The sequence below is a fragment of the Rhinatrema bivittatum genome, chromosome 2 (assembly GCF_901001135.1).
Source record: "Rhinatrema bivittatum chromosome 2, aRhiBiv1.1, whole genome shotgun sequence".
Lineage (NCBI taxonomy): Eukaryota > Metazoa > Chordata > Amphibia > Gymnophiona > Rhinatrematidae > Rhinatrema > Rhinatrema bivittatum.
The window spans coordinates 712587095-712608085 of NC_042616.1; the positions used below are offsets into that span (position 1 = coordinate 712587095).

At 45.6% G+C, this 20991-nt stretch overlaps 1 protein-coding gene across 1 annotated transcript in view; it reads left to right on the forward strand.

Annotated features, from left to right (window-relative positions):
- Window positions 1-1136: 1136 nt before the first annotated feature.
- Window positions 1137-20991, forward strand: part of SDC2 (syndecan 2) — a 310346-nt gene continuing 290491 nt past the window's right edge. The window contains exon 1 of the mRNA XM_029591756.1: window positions 1137-1741. Coding sequence (XP_029447616.1) covers window positions 1682-1741 — 60 coding nt within the window. The 5' untranslated portion in view covers window positions 1137-1681. The remainder of the gene's footprint in view (window positions 1742-20991) is intronic.

Consider the following 20991-nt stretch of genomic DNA (forward strand, 5'->3'; position numbering starts at 1 on the left):
GTCTTCCTTCCCCCCTCTCTTCCCCTTACTTACTCCTTCTTCCCACCTTTCCTAATCTTACCTTCCCCTCCCCCTTTAACTCCTTCCCATCCTTCTCGTGCGTTTCCCCCATGTTATAATCGCTGTGCTGCGTGCGCAGCGCAGCTTGTCTTTTATGGAAGTGGAGAGAGTGTGTAGTGATCCTCACCTTCCGTGCACATAAGGCCCTAGAGGTTTGTCCTCTTCCCTGCCGGTGGGAAGGAACCCTGGCATCCCAGCGGTCAAGAATTAGAGGTCCAGGACAGTAGGATTGGCCCTGGGATGGTAGTGACCCCTACATTCTGGACATCAAACGAAGCAGGGGCTACCATGTGTATAAATTTATGCACCTAAAATTGCACTCAAGAACACAACTGCTTGTCTTTAATCATTTACATCAAGATGTTTAAAAAGAACAATTAAAAAAATTACAAAAATGGAATCAGTGCTTTCTTAAGAAAATTAAATATTTGCTTTTGCTCCAAAAGAATGCATTTCATCCTTTTGATTGTTAACTATAATCTGTGCTTCACATAATCTTTATTACAAATATGTAGGAATTCCTTTCCCCTCTTTATAAGTGATGCCAACTTTTTTTGCATTGTCAAATGAAATAACTTATAGTTTACAAATGCAATAAACAGTAAAGCTCAAACTGAAAGAAAAAGAGAAAGGTCATGCTGCATTAACAGGTTGTGGGGTTTTTTTTCCCCCCAAATTCAGTCTTTCATAAGGGATAGTAATCCCAGTTCAAAGCAAGAATGCCTGAGCAGTTACTTCCTTATCACCATGTGATTTTTGCAAATTTTTTCCATTCCGATGAAGAAGGCTGTAGAAGAACTATGTAAGCGGCTTTGGGTTTATGGAGGGGAAAAAAAAAAAACACAACAGAGGGATGGATTGAGAGCAATGATAACTACAAGCAGAAGGGTTTCCTTCAGTGGTGGGATGAGCTGCCAATCTTGTCATGTAATCCCCCTAAAGGAATGTGTGTTTGCTTTTAAACCAGAGAGGCAGCAGATAGAGCTGGGCTGGCTGTGTAGAGAGGGGCGGGGGGAAATGCATGCAGTGTGTAAGGGGAGGAAGAGTGGGGAAAGATGAAAGAAGCCTGAGTGGAGCCGGTTGGAGCGAGAAAGAGAGGGAGGGAGGGGAGAAGAGCTGGAGAGCCTGGCAGGCAAACTGAGCCTCAGAGCGACACAGTGTGAGAGCAGGAGGCAAGAGAAAGTGCGGCGGCAAAGCAAAGCAGCGCCTGCCCTCTACCAGCAGCAAACGCTCGGCACTCGACTACTTTGCTGAATAACTTAAGTCGAATTACCAAAAAATAAAATCTCGTTGCTGGTTATGGTTTCTCTGGGTTTGAAGTAACTGTTGGAACGAAGGAGAGAGAGAGAGAGAGAGAGGGGGGTGGGAAAAAAAGTGTCGGCGGAGGGAGCGAGATTAAAAAAAAAAAAAAGGCAACACGTATGCGGTGGACTCCTTAAACCAACAAGTGAGAGGAGTCAGAGAAGAGCGCAGGAGGCGCCGAGCTGCTGCTGCTGCTTGTCCTCGCCGGCGGGATCCTCCTATTTACCAGAAGGAGCAGGGAGGAGGCAGCGTTGGGTTGAGCTGCTTCTCTTTCAAAAGAACGCCAATTTGGGATTCTCCGTGCACTGCTCCGGGAATAATGAGGAACGTGCGGATATTGCTCTTCTTTGGCTTGGTCGCCTGCGTGTGGGGAGAGTCGGTAAGTTCTGGGTTTGGGAAAGGGACTGCAGGGGAGCTCCGGCTGCGGCTCGCCCTATTCTGAGCCAGTGCTAGCCAAAAGGAGAAGGGGGGGGGGGGACGGCAGCTTCCCCCACGCTCCGCATTGCCTGGCTCGCCCTTGGTGTAGTAGGTGCAGCTTTATTTGTTTCCCCCCCCCAAGCCCCCTGTGTGTGCTCGGACCCTGCGGCGAGCGAAGCAGTCTCGGCGCGGCTTTGATTTGGTTTGAGGTTCGATCAAAGCAGCGCTCTGTTTTTATCATCATCATCAATATTATTTTGTGCCTCCCGGTGATGTTTGGTAGGTAAAAGCCAGGCTGCGAGCTAGCGGAAAAGAAGTGGATGTGTTGAGCTTTCTATAAATTGAGCTGCAGCATCTGGTGCTCGGGAAGAGTCGATCTGCTGAAGTCATTAAGAACTTCCCCCCCCCCCCGGTGGGATCTTCATATTGTTTGATTATTTGGATAGATGGCTGTTTAACGTTTGGAGATGGTATTTTTAAATTCTGTTCCATGTTTTGGTGCTATAAAGACTGATAATGTAATAACCTCTCAGTTCGTAGCTATATGAGGTGCACGTTGCTGGAATGTTTTAGTTCTGAATAGAGGAAAACAGAAGGGAGGGGGACAATATTGCAGTCTGAGCTGAAAAAAAAAGTTCTAAAGTTCCCTGCGAAGGTAAACTTCTTTAGAACACAGTACAGTAGCTTTAATGATTAATAATATATTAGAATAGCTGTCTGGAGAATCCTTATATTATATATATATTACAATTTATTGCGATGCATTTTTTTATTATGTTTTATTATTGTAATTCGCCTAGAGCGCCTTTGCAGGTTGGGCGAGAGGTAAATGTAAAAGTGAATAAATAGATGAGGGTTTTACTGCTTTCAGTTTAATGCCTGTAGCTGTCCATCTCCCTGGATGGCAGAAGGAAGTTTGAGAGAGCCTGGATGTATCCACTTTTGCTTCTTCTGCAGATTGTAATCGGATTTCCAGCTCTGGAAACGCACAGTGTGGGTGCAAATTACTGGATTTATGCAGTTCCTGAACGGTTGGGGGGAACTTCTTCTTAAAAAGCTTTTTATTTTTTTAAAGAATTGCCTTTTCCAACCAAAGACACAGACCCCTGGGGTGGGGGAAGAAGGGAAGGGGGGGGTCAAGAGGGGTCATTTGCCCCTCCCGCCTCCCGCTCCTCTATGGATTTTAATGACTAATTGTTTTGGTAACTATTTCCGTGGTTTTGTATATCCTTTTTTTTGTTGTTGTTGTTGATAGGCTCCCTCTCTCTCTCTCCGCCTCCCCTTCTCTCCTCCCCTCCCAAAATCTTTCTACCGGCGCTTGTGCAGAACCCCCTTAAGATCTTGCATTCTGTAATGAAATCGTGTGCCTATTGTTTTTCAGTGCTGTGGTAACTTTGCCTTATTTGACAATTTGTATCAGATGTTCGACTTAATCAAGTATGAATGTGTGTAAAAAAAAACAACTGGATTGAACCCGAGGGCGTTTGCATGTCCCCTGAGGACAGGCGTGGAAGAGATACCTCCTATTTTGCAGGATGGAAAGACTTCTTGATGGGGTTAGCTTCAGCTGCAGTGAAGGCATTTCACTTTGTGGATAGAGTTTCTATGCAGCTTTTCTGAATGTGGGGCTGTTGGTTATAGTCAATTCTTGCCCCTAAGCCTAGGAAACAGAAGGGCAAAGTAGTCTGAAGCTCTCTTCCCCTCAGCTCTTGTGAGGCATGGGGTATTTTTCTTTCCTTCCCGTCTGCCTTTCTCAAGTTTTTTGTTAACTTTATTTTGCCAGATGAAACCTCTTCAGGCTGTTAGATACAATTCGCTTACATTCATAGCAGATCCAGAGAAGGGGATTTCAAGAGAATGATCTAGTTGCTCAGGACGAGGCTGTCTGTGATAAACAGTCCATGCAAACTTGTGGGCATAAACACATCCAGTGAGTTACAAAAGTTCCTCTATTGCACCAGAGGAATTCCTCACTTCCACCCCTCAAAACCCTGTTTAAAAGGGACTGCACCATGGGGGATGTCTAAAATAGTTGTGGGATTGATTTAGACAAATATTTCTTGCTCAGATAATATTTGAAAACTATTTAAAGTAGAAATACATGTTTAAAAATTGCATAACTGTTTATAAGCCATGTTCATGGACTAAAATCCTTGTTTCTCTATATTAATAGTTTTTAAGCTTTTTAAAATTTGTGCCTGCTTTATTTTCTGTTTTTGTGTTTTTCCCCGATTGGACTTTTGTCAGTTCTTAATAAACCCAGTAAGAATGATCTGTTCCAGTACAACAGTATTGGTCTTCAGCCAGTGTAGTAATATGGTTGATCTGATATTTAAATGAGTGTCAAGGTAGGAAACCAGCTGTGAATCACATTTTCATTTTATCTAAGATCCATCTGTTTTAAGGTTGTGGGCAATATTATGTTTTTTCAGATTCTTGTGTATTTGTCAGTCCTGTTATACAGATTAAATGAGAAAAGCAGATCCTGATACTTTCACAATGTACTCTCTTTGGATTTGCTTAGCCACTCTGATGCACAGTTTTGGTCACAAGGCATACATGGTGTTTTTCACTTCTCCTAAGACACATGCTCATGAAACTGGACTCTTATTTTACATGTAGTGGCACAGTTTGGTAAATATCTTTTTTTTCCTATAAATCCCCTTTGGAGCCTTCCTCAATATATGTTTTTCTTGGAAGGTCAGGCGGGTCCCGTAACGCCTGGACAATGTAATATGGTGCCAGGCCAAATAGCTGGCACAGGTTAAAGTTAGTGGGGGGAGCTGCAAGTGCCTGTATTCAGGCTCGTGTTGCGTGACGAGGTGGTGGGGGGGGGGGGGGGGGGGGGGGGTGTTGGAGGTTTATGTTTAAACTTCTGATTCTCTGGGAACCTATTGGTTCCCTCTGACTGAAGCAGATGGGAATGGGAGGAGCCGAAGGAGGGACCTGGGGAATTCAGCAGGCATTTTAGTTTTTCTGCCGTGGCTCCTAGTCGCTGATAGCATCCCGCTCCTCTTTTTTGCGTTTTGGGGGCCTACTCAGCTGACAGGAATGTCGGAGGAGGCGGCGATGCTGGGTGATGATGCTCCTGTGGCGGCTCCGGGTGAGCATCGAGGCGACGCAGGAGATGGGGCTGACTTGGTGAGCGGGGCGGTTTTGGCTGTGCCGGGGGTTGTGGCTGCCGGTTCGGGGGAGGGGACCGTGAGGCGGCCCGAGGTGTCAGGTGGCAGGGGGTGGGTTGCACGTCCCAGGACTCGCAGTGAGAAGGCTGCCCCGCGGTGAGGGAAGTTGAGGACTCTGGCTCCTTCCCCGGGTTTGGTCCCGCTGCCTGTCTGCGTCCCTCCTCCTCCTGCTCCCGCGAGGGTCGAGAGTTCCTGTGGGCCGGCTCCTCAAGAGGTTTCTCTGGCTGCCTCTAACGCTGTGCCAGCTTCAGCTCCAGGCTCGGGGCTGTCCGGTACTGTAGTGGGAAGGCAGGGTGCACAAGGTGCTGGGTCAGTGCAGCTCGAACGGGGTTTGAATCTGAAGGGACTGTGGTATCCAGGGAGCCGCAGGGGGTGACAGGGGGAGGACCCTGCGCCATTGGGGATTTGGGGGATTGGACAGGTTTTGGCAGACCACCTTGGTGGGCTTTTTCGAGGTACTGGAGGGACGGTCCCCCAGGGATGTATGATCCCAGGCTTTACCTGGGTTCTGAGTTGGGAGGTGATTGGGTGGGCCCGGAGAGTCCGCCTGAATATGTTTGGGGTTCTGAGGACAACTAGGGTCCATGTATTCCACCGTGGGGCGAGGTCAATGCCCCAGATTGGTACAGGTTTCCGCAGGGGAGGTTCGGGGGGAGGCAGGCTCATGCAAGGCCGCGTTGGAGAGGCGCATCCGGCGATTGGAGAAGGGAGCAGGCGCCGCCATCTTCTGACATGGGTCTGCGTTGTGGGACTGGTCCATCGGGAAGTCCTGCAGCACCAGCGTTTTCCGGGTCCTCAGTTGTTGCTACTGCTCCTTTTTCACAGCCTTATCCCGTCATTGAGGCAGTCGACGGTCCTGGTCCTTCGCGGCGAGACTGCTGGCATGCTGATCTAGCTGCGGCTGCGGCGTTTACATCCGGTTCCCTGAGTCAGGTCCCCAGTGAGATGGATCATACCAACAGACTCCGAGGCACAAACCCTGGTGAGGCTGGCCTGCCAGTGGCTCCCGGATACCAACCCCATGTGCGACGGGTATGGATGGTGGTGCCGCAGACTTGAATATAGTTGGGATGAGCAAGGACAGGAGTATGAAGTTGAAAGGGGGGGGGTCTGGTTCCTTGCAGGGGGGGCTGCATGACACCTCAGGGTTAGGAGACCCTGGTCCGACCGAGCCAGTGGTGGTGTCGCAGGGCGAAGTTGTGGAGCCTCCGGCTGTGCGTTCCTTGGACCTGAAGAAACACGAGAAATCACGGCACAAGAGAAAACGCACTCGGTCTATCTCTTCAGACGCTTTGTCTTCTTTGTCGTCATCTTCGTCCTCCTCAATTTGTTCCTCTTTGGCAGGGGCGTGTAAAAAAGGCCGGGTGGGTGAGCTGGGTTACTCAAGGGGGTCGCCTGCATTGGTCAGTCTCTCCGAGTTGTGGGAGGATGTGCCCAAGTTGCTGCAAAAAAAAAAAAAATTAGGCAGCGTAGGTACATCGATATTTTCCAGTTGTTGGAGGGTCGTAGAGGTAAGTGTAGGGAGAAAAAGAAGAAGAGAAATGTGGATAGATTTCAGGGTACGCGGCGGAGGGTGGTTCACAACTCGCACAACTGGATCCACCCATTTCTCCGTTTGGCTAGTGTTGTGGGCCATCGCGACCCGGTTCAGTATGGTCCCCTGCTGGCGTATGCAGATGCCATTCTGGCAGCCAGCCGGGCGTACGAGGGTTGGTCATGGCTCAATTATGATGAGCAATTTAGAGACCAAATGGAGGAGAACAAATTCATGGTGTGGGGCTGTGGTTGACGCAGATGGGTGCCAAAGTAGGGTCGTTGGGCGTAGGGGACAGTAGCAGAATGTCGGGGTCTCCCGGTGGGCGGCCATTTCAGGTGGGACCTGCTCCAGCAGGGGGCGGTAGAGTCGGGTCCAGTTTCCCAGATGTGTGTTGGAAGTTGAACCGGGTGACATGTAACTTCCCAGACTGCAAGTTCAAACATGCTTACTCCAACTGTGGGTTGGGACATCCCACCACCAAATGCCCTAAATGATCCAGTGTCGGGAGTGGCAGCGGATCTTTGGCGAAAGGCCCACAGAAGTGAGGTCCAGGAGTTGGCTCCTACTCCAGTCTGTTTAGTAGCTATGACGGGATGGCTGAGTAGGTATCCCAGGGAGGAGGCGGCGTTACTTTTGTTTCAGGGTTTTAGGTATGGTTTCCGTGTCCCCTTTGAGGGACCGATGGGGGTGGGGGTCATAATTGTCCTTCAGTTCGCAAGCTGGCCCATGTGGTAGCTGCTAAACTGCTACAGGAGATCGACATGGGCAGGATTGCGGGTCCTTTTCAAGTTCCTCCTTTTGAGGACTTGGTCCTATCCCCACTGGCTGTGGTGTCCAAGAAAGAGTCGGTTAAGTTCCGTTTGATACATAATCTGTTGTTCCCGGAGGGTAATTTGGTCAATGATTACATTCCCAGGGACTTGTGCACGGTGAGATATGCTTCTTTTCAGTCAGCGGTGTCGATGGTGCGGCGCTGTGGTGTAGGTGCCCGGATGGCGAAAGTGGATATCGAGTCCACCTTCTGATTGCTGCTGATCCATCCTGAGTCATTTCCATTGCTGGGTTTCCGGTTCCAGGATTCTTTCTATTTCGATAAATGCCTGCCCATGGGGTGCTCCATTGCCTGCGCCTATTTTGAAACATTCAGTTCCTTTGTCCATTGGGTGGTAGCAGAGTGGGCTGGAGTGGGTAACATCGTGCATTACTTGGACGATTTCCTTTTCGTGGGGGATTCATCTTCTCAGACTTGTTCCCATCTATTGAGTTGTTTCCGGAGCACTGCAGCTGAATTTGGCATCCCTTTAGCAGAGGGCAAAACAGAAGGTCCTTGTACTCACATTACTTTCTTGGATATCGAGTTGGACTAGGTCGGGATGATCTCTCGCTTGCCATCCAATAAAGTGGAAGCGATGAGGGATTTGGTGTCCAGGGTATTGTGGGTGAGGAAGCTGACTTTACATCAGATGCAATCCCTGGTGGGCAGCTTGAATTTCGCTTGTCGTGTGATGCCTATGGCTAGGGTATTCCTGAGGAGGCTGAGTTCTATTATGGAAGGCTTGCGGAAGAGTGGTCACCGGATTCGCATTACAAGGCGGTTGAAGGAAGATTTGCAGATTTTGGGTCGTTTCTTGTCAGATTTCAATGGTTCGCTATTTTGGCAAGATGATTCAGTTTCCAATCACGATTTAGAACATTTTACAGATGCAGCTGGGTCCGTTGGTTTTGGCGCCTATTTTCAGGGGGCCTGGTGTGCTGCATCTTCGCCGGAGGAGTGGAAAAGGATGGGGTTACTAAAAACATTACGTTCCTCGAATTGTTCCCCATTGTGGTAGCAGTGTTTTGGTGTGACAACTGAGGGGGGATGGATGTCATTAACAAGCGGGCTGCGAAATGTATAGTGGTCTCCGATCTGCTGCGGGAGTTCGTGCTGCATTGTATGGAATTGAATATCACTGTATGGGCTAGGCATGTTCCTGGGTTTCTAACATTATTGCTGATTCTCTTTCTCATTGCAAGTGGTCCTTGTTTCGGGAGCTCGTACCAGAGGCAGATCAGCAGGGAGCATCAGTGCCGCATTTCCTTTGGAGTCTCGGTTCCCAGAAGCATGGAAGCTGCTCCGGGCATCCCTAGCTCCGTCCACCTGGAGCAGTTATGTGGCATCGGCAAACAAGGTGGTGTCCTTCCTGGTCGGTTTGGGTTGGCAGGGGTGTCCTGTATCGGACGAGCACATGGTACAGTTTATTGAATGCGCCAGGGAAAAAGGGGTTTCCAGGGCATCAGTGGGCAGGCAGTTGTCTGGATTCTCCTTCTTTATGAGGGCTCACGGCTGGGGATTCCCGGTAGGGAGATTCCTGATTCATTGGGGATGCTGGGATGGGCCCGAGGGTCAGTGGTGGTTCCAGATAAATGGCTTCTGATTACACACGAGATTTTGGGTAGGCTGTGGGAGATACTGCTCGTGATCTGTAATAGCAAATATGAGGATTGTCTTTTTCGGCTTGCGTTTGTGTTGGCTTTTTTTGGCGCTTTTCGCATCAGTGAGTTGGTTGCCCGTGCTTCCCAGGGGGCTGAGGATTCTGGCCTTTTGCTTAGGAACGTGAGTATACGGGAGGATTTGGTGTCCTTATTCATTCACAGATCCAAAACTGATGAAGCGGGTAAGGGGTCGTTAGTGGTGCTACATCCGGTTCTGGGGTTGCAGACTTGTCTGGTGGTGAATGCACTGGCTTTTGAAAGAACTCGACCGGAAGGTGGAGTTCATTTGCTGGTTCACCGTGATCTATGGCCCCTGATGAAGTTTCAGTTCGGGGCAGTTCTGCAGACAGGTTTGACTACTTTGGGGTTGGACACCTCGCGGTTCGGGACCCATTCCTTCCGGATCGGGGCCACGACATCTGCAGCAAATGCGGGCTTGTCGGGGGGGGGGGGGTGTGATTCAGAGGATCGGCAGGTGGAAGTCAGATGCTTTCACTGGATATGTGCGGCCGGGCAATAGTTAATGGTCTGAGATATTAATTCCTTTCTCTTTGCAGGTGCAGTTCAACGGGGGATGGTGGTACGGATTGTGGGACATTCTTATATTGCCTGGGCACATTCTCATGCTTGTGGGTGTCCGTACGGGCCACACTTGGACTTGGAGGGGTGGGGAGTGAACATTTGCTGGTTGGGTCGACGGGGAATGCGCTGGTCTGAGTTGCTGCCTTGTCTGCAAGAGGAGCGCAGTCGTCTCTCCCCACCAAATATCTTGATCGTTCATCTGGGAGGGAACGACTGGGGCAAAATGTCGGGATGAAGGTTCATTGGCATGGTGCAGAGGGACCTGGCAACGGTCTCTGGTTTGTTCTCGAGTACTGTTCTTTGTTGGTCGGACATTATTCCAAGGCCTGCTTTGCTTGTGCATAAGGTCTGGCGCCGGTGTCGGACAAGGCTAACCAACAGATTGGTTCCTGGCTGGCGGGTGTGGGGGTTTTCATATCCGCCATGACTGGGTTTGGGGCCTGGAGGCGTGGTTTTTCAGGGGGGACAGGGTTCATTTATCTTTTGTGGGTATGGATATGTTTTTGAACGTGCTGCAAGAGGCCTTAGAATTCATACTGAGTGGGGATCTAGGCCGCACCTTTGGGGGTTGTCCAAGCAGATTGGGGGATTATGCTGTGTTATAAGTATTTGACTTGATAAGTGGTTTCTAACTAACAACTGAGTGCTTGGGCGGTGGCGGGGGTCGAAGTGGTCGGCCCCTTGCTTGGCGGCGGTGGGAGTCGTGGGGTATTGTTTATGATGTAACTGCATACAGGCTGGGATAGCCTTGGATTGCCCATCTTGCTTCCACGTGGCGGATGGGTGGGGGGGGGGGGGGGGGGCAAGATGGATATTATGGTGAATTGGCTCGGGCACCGGGATATTGTTAATAAAAGCTGTGGCCTGTTGATTCCAACCTGTGTAAGTGTATTTATTGGATGTAAAGGGACGGGCGTGGTCAGAAGTGACTGTCCTGGCTACCCATATTAGGGAAGGTCAGGCGTGTCCCGTTCTGCCTGGACAATGTAATATGGTGCCAGGCCAAATAGCTGGCACGCCGGGGGTTAAAGTTAGTGGGGGGAGGTGCAAGGGCCCGTATTCGGGCTTGTGTTGTGTGACGAGGTAGGAGGGGGGGTGTTGGAGGTTTATGTTTAAACCTCTGATTCTCTGGGAACCTATTGGTTCCCTCTGACTGAAGCGGATGGGAATGGGAGGAGCCGAAGGAGGGACCTGGGAATTCGGCAGACATTTTAGTTTTTCTGCCATGGCTCCTAGTCGCTGATATCTGCCCACCCATCCCTAATTTGGTTGATGTTACTGTTCGGGGGTTTTGGAGTTGTCGCAGCGGGCGGTTGCCCGAGCAGATTAGGGGATTGTGCTGTGTTATAAGTATTTGACTTGACATGTGTTAGGTCAGTGGTTTCTAACTAACAACTGGGTGCAGTTGTTGATGGTACGGGTCCTTGCTTGGGTGGTGGCGGGGGTCGAAGTGGTCGGCCCCTTGCTTGGCGGTGGCGGGAATCATGGGGGTAATGTTAATGATGTAACTGCATACAGGCTGGGATAGCCTTGGATTGCCCATCTTGCTTCCATGTGGCGGATGGGCGGGGGGAGGGAGGGGCAAGTTGGATATTATGGTGAATTGGCTCGGGCACAGGGATATTGTTAATAAAAGCTGTGGCCTGTTGATCCCAACCTGTGTAAGTGTATTTATTGGATGTAAAGGGACAGGTGTGGGCAGAAGCGACTGTCCTGGCTACCCATATTATCCATAGGACATCTAGAGTGGGAGTATGCAACTCTAATCCTGGAGCACCCGAGACAGGTCTGGTTTTCAGGAATATGCATGAGGTTATATATGCATACATCACCTCTTTTGAATGCAAATATATCTCATGCACATTCTTTATGGGTGTCCTGAACACTAGACCTGTTTCTGGCACTCCTGGACTGGAGTTGCCCACTCCTGCTCTAGAGAATGTATGGGATTACTGTAACTCTCCAAAAAAGAAAAAAAAAATCCTGGTTGAAAACTGCTAAATTTCCTTAGAAATTGGTCAGACTTTTGACAAACTATATTATTTTATTTGCTATATTTTCATTTTTTAGTAGTATTTAATTTGTGGGATAACCAGTTAAATAAAATCTACAATGATCAGAACAGAGTTGTGTTTAGTTATGTCTCCATCTTCTCGTTCTGTTTGACTTTTTGGCATTTAGAGTGCTTGTGTACCTAGTCCATATCCCATCTTCAGTTCCATATAGCATTGACTGGCTGTTTTGCAGAGGAAGAAGGGAGCGCAGGCTCCTGGTGCCTTATCAAGACATTGGTGTAAGCAGTGTTATATTTCCTTGACACAGGTTCTAGCAATCTAAACAGTCAGTGTTGATCAGATGTTGTAGTGTTGCGAGGGAGTGAAACATTTACTGGGTAAGACTGACTAGACCTTTCTGGGGCTGCATAAAACTCCCCTTGTTGGAACAGACATGGAATAGATTCAGGGAAACTATCCCTTATACAACTAGAGTGCTCAGACCTTGGAATAAATCCTTGCATCTCCATTAGCTGTGGTTCCAAAACAGGTCTGCTTTTATTTACAGGAGAGAATATTTACAGAATCCAAGTCACGTGAAACTCTACAGTAAATGAATTTCAATACATGCTTTGAGACAACTGTAACAGCAAAAAAAATATTACTACATAAGGGCATAAGTTCAGGGTAAAGTTATGCCAGCAACATTATGGGTAGATACAGCATTTGGAAGATTCTTTGCTTCCATGAGCTGATTTTTTTTCCCCAAAAATATTTGGGAGCCCCAGAAATATTAAGGCTTTTCAGCTAAGAGGTCCTGAATCCCTTGTAATATCCAGTATGACAAAGATGATTACTCACATCCAGCAAAAGCAGGCATCAGAGGTATGTCATAGATAGAGGAAGTTCTGATGATTGTGAATCATTGGTGCCCTTGGGGCATTAAGCAAGCCCAGTGTAGGAGTTGGGTGAGCTGGTAAAATTTTCCATGCTAATTCTTTAGCTAGCTTGGTAAGATGATTGCTCTTTGCTTTGCTCACAGATATTGCCTGATCTCTTTCAATAGTTCAAGCACTAGAGGACTGTAAACACATAAACTGTGTCTTCTTAGGGTTGCCAAGTGGCTCCAGATTGTCAGGACAGGTTGTTCTAGCCCAGGTTACCCCATTACTTTCAGGGACTTGTAGTTCTGACTGACTAATGCATTTCTTAGGAAAATCAGAAGTACAAGTCCCTGCATGAAATGAGGTAAAACCAGGAGTGGATCAACCTGTCCTGAAAATCTGGAGTCATTTAGCAACCCTAGTTCATCTCCTGACTTAGGCCTAGATTTATCAATCTGCTGTAAACATTGCATGTGATAGAAGGGGTGTGTTTTATGGTAATAGCCCACATTGTGATGATTAGGCTATGGGAGGCAGTTCACACACAGATCTATCTCATGCATATTCATTGTGGATATCCTGAAAATATGACTAGCAAGGTATGTCCTGAGGACTGGATTGAGAACCACTGTTCTAGAATATTATGACGCACCTGATTCTGTTGCGCAGAAACCACCATAGTTTTCTAGCAGCAGATTTAGGTTCAGAATTCTGCTACTGTAGTTTTATGTAACTGACCGAAATGACACAGAACAGTAACTTGTCAATACAGAAGCCTCTTGTGCCAACTGGCAGAATACTTTTAGAAAATCTAGTCCATTTAATGGAAGTTTAAAAAAATTATATAAATGTAACCCTTAGTGGGGTGTTTAGTCCCAAGGGCGCACAAACAAATTTTCTTCTCTTCAGGGGCTGCCCCGGCTAGCAATGCCATCCCACGCTTGACTCTCAGTCCCTGGGGGGAAAATCCTTTTATGGGGGTAAGCTCTCGCTTGTGGCCCAGACCATGTTAAAAAGTTCTCTGTGGGTGTAGTTCTGGAAGGTGATTCATACACTTTTATAAATAAATACTGTATTGGTGCTTCCCATGAGGTGAGAGGCTGTAATAACTCAGATAGGACCAGGTCTGGGTATTAAATAATAGTTTACTGATTGATAATTATAAATTAAAGTCCATTGTCCAGAAGTGTGAATTTACATATGAATTAGGGTACATGTATGTTTTTCCTCCGTAGGTAGGTGTCCTTTATTCAGACCTCTGGGTAGAGCCCACGCTGATTTTAATTGTACAAACTCTCCCAGTGGCTGTCCGGGAATCCTAGCGGAGGGATCCCCAATTTTACTGCAAAAATCCTATCTTAGTTCATCTTCTTCCTCGGACACGGAGTTCCGGTTGGGGGTCTCCTGCTCTTGTTCTTCCATCTTTTACTTATTAATATTTCTAGGGCACTTCTCTTGGGGAAAAGTCAGTGGGATCCGGCTAGTTCTCAGCACTGCAATCCCAGTGGGGAAGAGGGATCCATAAACCTCCCCACGCTGCTCAAGTCTAAATCATACTCAAAACTTAAACTGGATACATCTTCTACCTTCGCTGTCTCTCGCAGCAGGATCCATCACTGGTGTTTTCCCACCTGGGGTGTAGAATAGGCTCACAGGTCTTTGGTCCTCTGTAGAGAGCCCTTTTGCCCTTAAAGGGTCACAGCCTTAAAAATCTGTCTTTCTTCAAGTTAATAGAAGGACACTCTGGCAGGAGTGCATGATGAGGTGTCATTTCTAACAGAAACTCCATTTGGCTTCACCAGAGAGTACAAATCAGGCATCCTTACTCTTCAAATGCTTCCTCAAACTGATCCCAAAGTGTTCTAAAATGTCTGGGCTGAATAGTATTCAGGCATCCAATCCAGATCTTCCAGGTGGGAGGGACTGAAGGGTATGGATGGCTCTTTTTAAAGTGTTATAATTCAGCAACAGTGACATCTGGTGGCCAGACTGGGAGGATCTGCCACATATATAACTAGAAAAACCAGGTAAAACATAAAATAAAGTTTGTAGTGTTTTCTTCTTGTATAATTTTGCACGATCAGGTTTTCCTCCAACTAGTAAAGGACTATAGTATAGAGAAGACTTTTCCCCTTGCCTTCTGCTCTAGATAAAGGCTCAATTTCTGCTCTCTGAGTATAATTGCAAACTTCTGCATTTGTTCAGTCATCCTTTTCTAAACTGAGGACAGAGACAAGAAGAACCTTATTAAAGTTTACAATAGGTCTCACTGAGAGCACAATAGCCTCTGATGTAAAGTTGTAGAGGAAGTTTTGTTTTGGTTTTTTTTGAGGAGAGAGATTTTCCTTAGAGAAAAATGAAGTTTCAAAAGAATTCTTATTTAATAATAATGGTTTCAAGTTGACCACACTGAGTGTGGTCTAACTTGGTACTTACTGTTAGAAAGGAAACTAGAAAGTCCAGTAATGTTAGCTTGTTAAGAGCTACATGAGTCGAGGTCTAGCTCTGCAGCCAGATATGTGATTTATCCTTCCTGACTTAGATGTTAAAGAGATTTGTACAATTTTTTAAAACAAAGATAATTTTGTATGATATTGAGTAGTAGGAAGTCTTTCACATTGGGACCTTACTGTGGCGTGTGGGATATTTTCCAGAGAAGACGTCCTTCCAAGAAGGCATTGGAATAACCTGCATGGGGTTACCATGGCTAAATTTCAGTGAGCAGGGGGGAGGGGGGGGGGAAGGGGAGGAGGCTGGATGTTTCAGACAGTGGCTTCGCTGGTTTTGGTGTCTTTGTGAATTGTTGGGAAGCCTGGCAGTAAGATAGGGAAGAGGACCTGTGTGTTGGATTTAGGGGTTGGCTCTATAATAATCATAGAGAAAGATGTCAAGGTTTGAAATGGCCTACCTGTGGAGTTGATGGAGGGTCAATACTTTTGATAGATTTTGGGTATGCTTGGGATTGATGGTGGAGCACATTGGTGGGAGGGTTTTGGGAGTTTGGGGTTTGACTAAAAGACATAGGAGGTGGGAAGCTTTGTGTTGGGTTGAGTTTGGAAATTTGTAAGTTCACATACCTGTGTGGAAAAATTTCAACTGGGCAGATTGCATGGTATAATTTGATCTTTTTCTGCTATCATTTACTATGAGAAAAATGGAATTTTAACAAGAAAAGCCACTATCCTTAACATATTAGGGGATTTGTGAAGGAGGATTATAGAGACTATTTGACCTGCAGTTACCTTGCAGTTCATTAGAAGTTCAGGCAGCAGCCACGTGCTCCATCAGCGATTTATAATGATGCTATAAGCTTTCTAAAAGCAGTAAAGATCCTTTGTCCAGGGTATTAAATCTTTAATATCATCAGAGGATTTTAATTTACTTCTTGATGTGCTTACTGGTGTTTTCTTTCGAGTTATCACCAGGAGTTTGTTTTTTTTTTTTGTTTTGTTTGTTTCAGTTGAAACAGTTTTCTTGATAGTGATACATTGAGCATTTATGAAGGAAATGGTGATCATGCGACCCAGTTTTCACAGTACTCCATATATTGGCTCAATCTATCATCCTAGCAAGCAGATTGCCTTATCTTCATTTTGCTTAATCCAAGTGACTCTTAAGAATGGAAGCTACATACTTGTCAGAAGAGCAAAAAAAAAAAAATTATCTTCACAGGTTCAAGCTAAATTGCTTGAACCTGTGACTTTTTAAAGTCTGATTTTGTTGGGTTGTTTCTGTGTATGTTATGTTCTCACATGAACATTTTCGATATCAAAAGAACAATTGCTAGATGGATTGGCTATTTGTTTTATTTATATTCTGCTTTTTGGCACTTCAGAATGGATTACATTCAGGGACTGTAGGTATTTCCCTATCCCCAGAAGGCTTTCAGTCTAAGGACCTGGTTTTTAAAAGCATTTACATGCTTAAAACTGGGTTTTACATATGTAAATGCATTTTGCTTATGTAAATTGGCTTTTGAAAATTGTTGTGCCAATGAGTTGTCAGTAAGTTTTGCATGATTATATGCATTTTATATACGTAAATGGGCTTTTTAAAATTGCTTTATGACAGTGTATTACATTTCAAAATGTAACTCTTGAAAATTACCCCCTAAGTTTGTACCTAGGCAGTGGAGTATAAAGTGACTTGGCCAAGGGTACAAGGTGCATTTATGTGATATGTAAAGCAGAAAGGATTGATCCTTATGATAAAGGGATGACCCGTACCAGTGGCGCCTTTCTGCCTGTTGAGCTGGTAAGACTGAAGCATCTTCTTCTTTTTTTTTGGAAGCTGAGCAAAGTGTCCGCTCCTGAATCTTTTCATAAAACATTAGACTAGATTTTCCAGGCTTTTTTTGGATGCTGTTTTTGGAAAGAGAGTTCTGCAGGCTGTAGCAAAACAGATCCCTCACAGATGTTTGTTTATTCGAGCACTGCTTATTTGCTCAGGGAATGGAGAAATGCATAGGAAGAACCAGAAAGGAAGAATGTCTCGCCTGTTAGTTCTGGTTCTATGAGATCGTTGTGTGGGTTTTCCAGCCCATCAGCATTACATTTATAATTGGGGAGGGCTGAAGGAGAGAAGGCAACATTTTTTTTTCAAGTCTTCTCTTTCTTGTGTTTTTTGTTTTTTTTTAATATACATTTTATTAGGCTTTTTAACCATATAAGAAATTGCCAAGCTGGGTCAGGCCAAGCGTCCATCAAGCCTAAACAGAGGCCAATTCAGGCCACAAGAACCTGGCAATTACCCAATCACTAAGAAGATCCCATGCTACTGATGCCAGCAGTAGAAGAGGCCATACCCCAAGTCAACTTGACCAATAACAGTTAATGGACTTCTCCTACAAGAACCCATCCAAACCTTTTCCAAACCCAACTGCACCAACCACATCCTCTGGCAACAAATTCCAGAGCCTAATTGTTTGAGTGAAAAATAATTTTCTCCGATTAGCCCTAAATGTGCTACTTGCTAACCTCATGGAGTGCCCCCCTAGTCCTTCTATTATCCAAAAGTGTAAATAACAGATTCACATCTTCTCATTCAAGACCCCTAATTATTTTATAGACCTCTATCATATCCCCCCTCAGCCATCTCTTCTCCAAGCTGAACAGCCCCAACCTCTTCAGTCCTTCCTCACAGGGGATATGTTCCATGCCCCCCATCATCTTGGTTGCCCCTCTCTGCACCTTCTCCACTGCAACTACATCCATCCTGTGATACGGTGACCAGAACTGCACACAGCACGCAAGGCGCGGTCCCACCATGGAGTGACACAGAGGCATCATGACATGTTCTGTTAACCTTCCCTTCCCAACAATGCCCAACATTCCACTTCCCCCCTGACTGCTGCAGCACACTGAGCTGACGACTTCAAAGTATTATTCACCATGATGCCCAGATCCCCCCCCCCCCCGGCGGTAGCTCCCAATATGGAACCCAATATCGTGTAACCACAGCAAGTGCCATCCTTCACCAGATGCAACACCCTGCACTTGTCCACATTAAACCCTATCTGCCACCTGGATGCCCAATCCTCCAGGCTCGCAAGGTCCCTCTGCAATGTATCACAATCCATTTGTGATCCAACCACTGAATAATTTTGTATCATCCACAAATTTGACAACCTCACTCGTGGTATTCCTTTCCAGATCATTTACAAATATATTGAAAAGCACTGGTCCAAGTACAGATCCCTGAGGCACTCCATTATTCACCCTTTTCCACTGAGAAAAATTGACCATTTAATCCTACTCTCTGTTTCCGTCTTTTAACCAGTTTGTAATCCACAAAAGGACATCACCTCCTACCCCATGACTTTCAGTTTTCCTAGAAGCCTCCCATGAGGGAACTTGTCAAACGCCCTCCGAAAATCCAAATACACCACATCCACTGCTTCACCTCCATCCACATGTCTATCAACCCCTTCAAAAAAAAATGAAGCAGATCTGTGATGCAAGATCTCCCCTGGGGAAATCCATGCTGACTGTGCTCCACCAAACCATGTCTTTCTATATGCTCTGAGACCCTGATCTCTAAGACAATAAATTGAAACAAAAATCTTATCAATTAACAATTCTCATCACACATGATTAAGTCCTCATTAATTTAGAGCTGCTAATTCAAAGCAATAGGAGAAAACATAAAATAACCGAAAGTCTGCTCAGTTACCCCTCATTATACACATTAATCCCATCAATGTGAAGATAATTTATCGCTTATAAGGTTTCCAAATGCATAGGATCAACAAAAATAAACTTATTGCCTTGATAGGTTACAATATATTTTACAGGGAAATTTAAAAAAGAATGTTGCACCCAAAGGTAATAATATAGTTTTCATTTGCGTCTCCTTAGAAACATCTGGAAATACCATTCCTTTTTGACCACAGAACCGAACATCTTTAAACTTAAACTACTGTTTGAAGAAGATCTCTCTATCGCCAGCCAACAAAAAAGAAACAATCAAAATTGATCTAGAGGCAATCACATCATTAGATTTTTGTGAGATGTGTTGCCTCCTTTAGCTAGCTAGCAGCCTCTTCCAGCTATCCCACTCTCATATGCTTCTACTTCTTTCTCCGCACACACTCGCAACCTAGGAGTCTTCATTGATAACCATCTCACTTTTAAACCATTTATTAACTCCATCATAAAGGACTGCTATTTTAAGCTATAAACGATAAAAAAAACTCAGACCACTGCTACACTTTTCTGATTTTTGTACAGTTTTTCAATCTATTATCCTGTCTAAAATAAACTACTGTAACGCCCTCCTCCTTGGCATCCCCTCAACGCACACCAAACCGTTACAACTATTACAAAATGCCGCGACTCGTATACTGTCAAACTCTAAAAAAAGAGACCACATTACTCCCACGCTGATCGAACTCCATTGGCTCCCAATACCCTCACGAATACTTTACAAAGCACTCTCCCTCATCCATAAAAGTCTGTTAAATGCAAACCTCAACTGTATCAACCCCCCTCTCCTCCCCCGCACTTCCAATAGACCTACCCGCCCAGCCCTACAAGGAACCCTCCGTACTCAATCTATCAAATCTATCAAACTCTCCTCCACCATGAGCAGAGCATTTTCCCTTGCTGGCCCCACTATATGGAACTCCTTGCCTCCTGATATACGCATTGAGGCCTCCACTCCTAAATTAAAAAAAAAACTTAAAACTTGGTTGTTCCGGCAAGCCTACCCCCTTTCCCCTCCCCCCCCATATAAAAATCCCTAACAGCAATCGAGTAACAATTCGAATAGCTGACCTGTTACCTCCTCCTTCGAATTTGACTAAGAACGCTGGCTCCTGTACATTGTTGTCATTATAGTTTTCGTATTTATATTTATACTTATTTATTTATTGTTATGCCTTTCAGTATTACCTATAGTTCCTGTTAGGGTAAATGCATATGATACCCCTTTACTTTAGCCCCTTCCTTAAATCATTTCTAATTGTTATCACACCTTTCCCCTTTAGTCTTCACTTGTTACTTGTATTCGATTGTTACTTGTAAGGGCCCTGCCCAAAAATTACTTGTTTTATGTAAACCGATACGATGTGCGAACGCCTATCGGTATAGAAGAGACTTTAAATAAATAAATAAATAAATCAGTAGTCCTTCCTCAGAGGTCAGAACTCCCCGTTTATCCGGAATATAATAACAAACAATTGGACAGCAAGAATAATTTGACAGGAAGAAACTGGAGGGCTTCAGTAGCATATCTTTTAAACAACTCAAATTATTAGCTCTTAATTTTATTTTCCAACATTTCACATTTAAAGTGTAATGAAAGGTTATCTTTAATTCCCACTGATATTGTTGACTGCAATTTTGTAGTTACCCATTGTTGAGTGTCCAGTTGAGTTTCCATCAAACATTCTGACATCCAAGTCTGAGAACTTTTTAGAGGCATCTGCTGTATAATTACATAACTGAGTAACTGCCAATGTTACATTTTTTTCTATATGAAAAATGTCTTCAGACTCACCCATAACATCACTACCACCCCCTTGACCTAGCTGGGGCAGTGGTACTGGAAGGGGAATCCCAGCTGAAGTTTCACCATTATCCAAAGATATATATTAGGTTCAAATAATTCCTCTGACAAAGGATCTTGTATAGGTAAAGTGACCGTTGCAGGTTTTGGGTTTTTTTTTAAACTTTAGGGAGAGACTGCGGATGGGAGGGGGGGGAGGGGGGAAGTCTTGTCCCAGGGCTTAAGGAGATGTCCAGTTTGTTACTCAGGTCGATCTGCACTGATGAACTAGGACGATTGTTATGAAGATCCATAGGCCTTCTAGTCGCAGTAGACAAGCAGCAATATTTCCTTTTCTTTTCCTTCTCATTCTCATGTGGGGAAAAAACCGGCATAACCGGCGTGCCTCTTTGGCATGCGGGTTCGGAGCATCGACGCGCCGCAGGATGCCGCTCTTGAGGCCCCTGGTGCTTGGATGACGTCAGTTAATAACAATCTGTTGCCTCTCTGATGAACTTGATTCTTTCAATATATTTTGGTTGAGTTGTACCCAGTTATCAAGTTCACCAGGC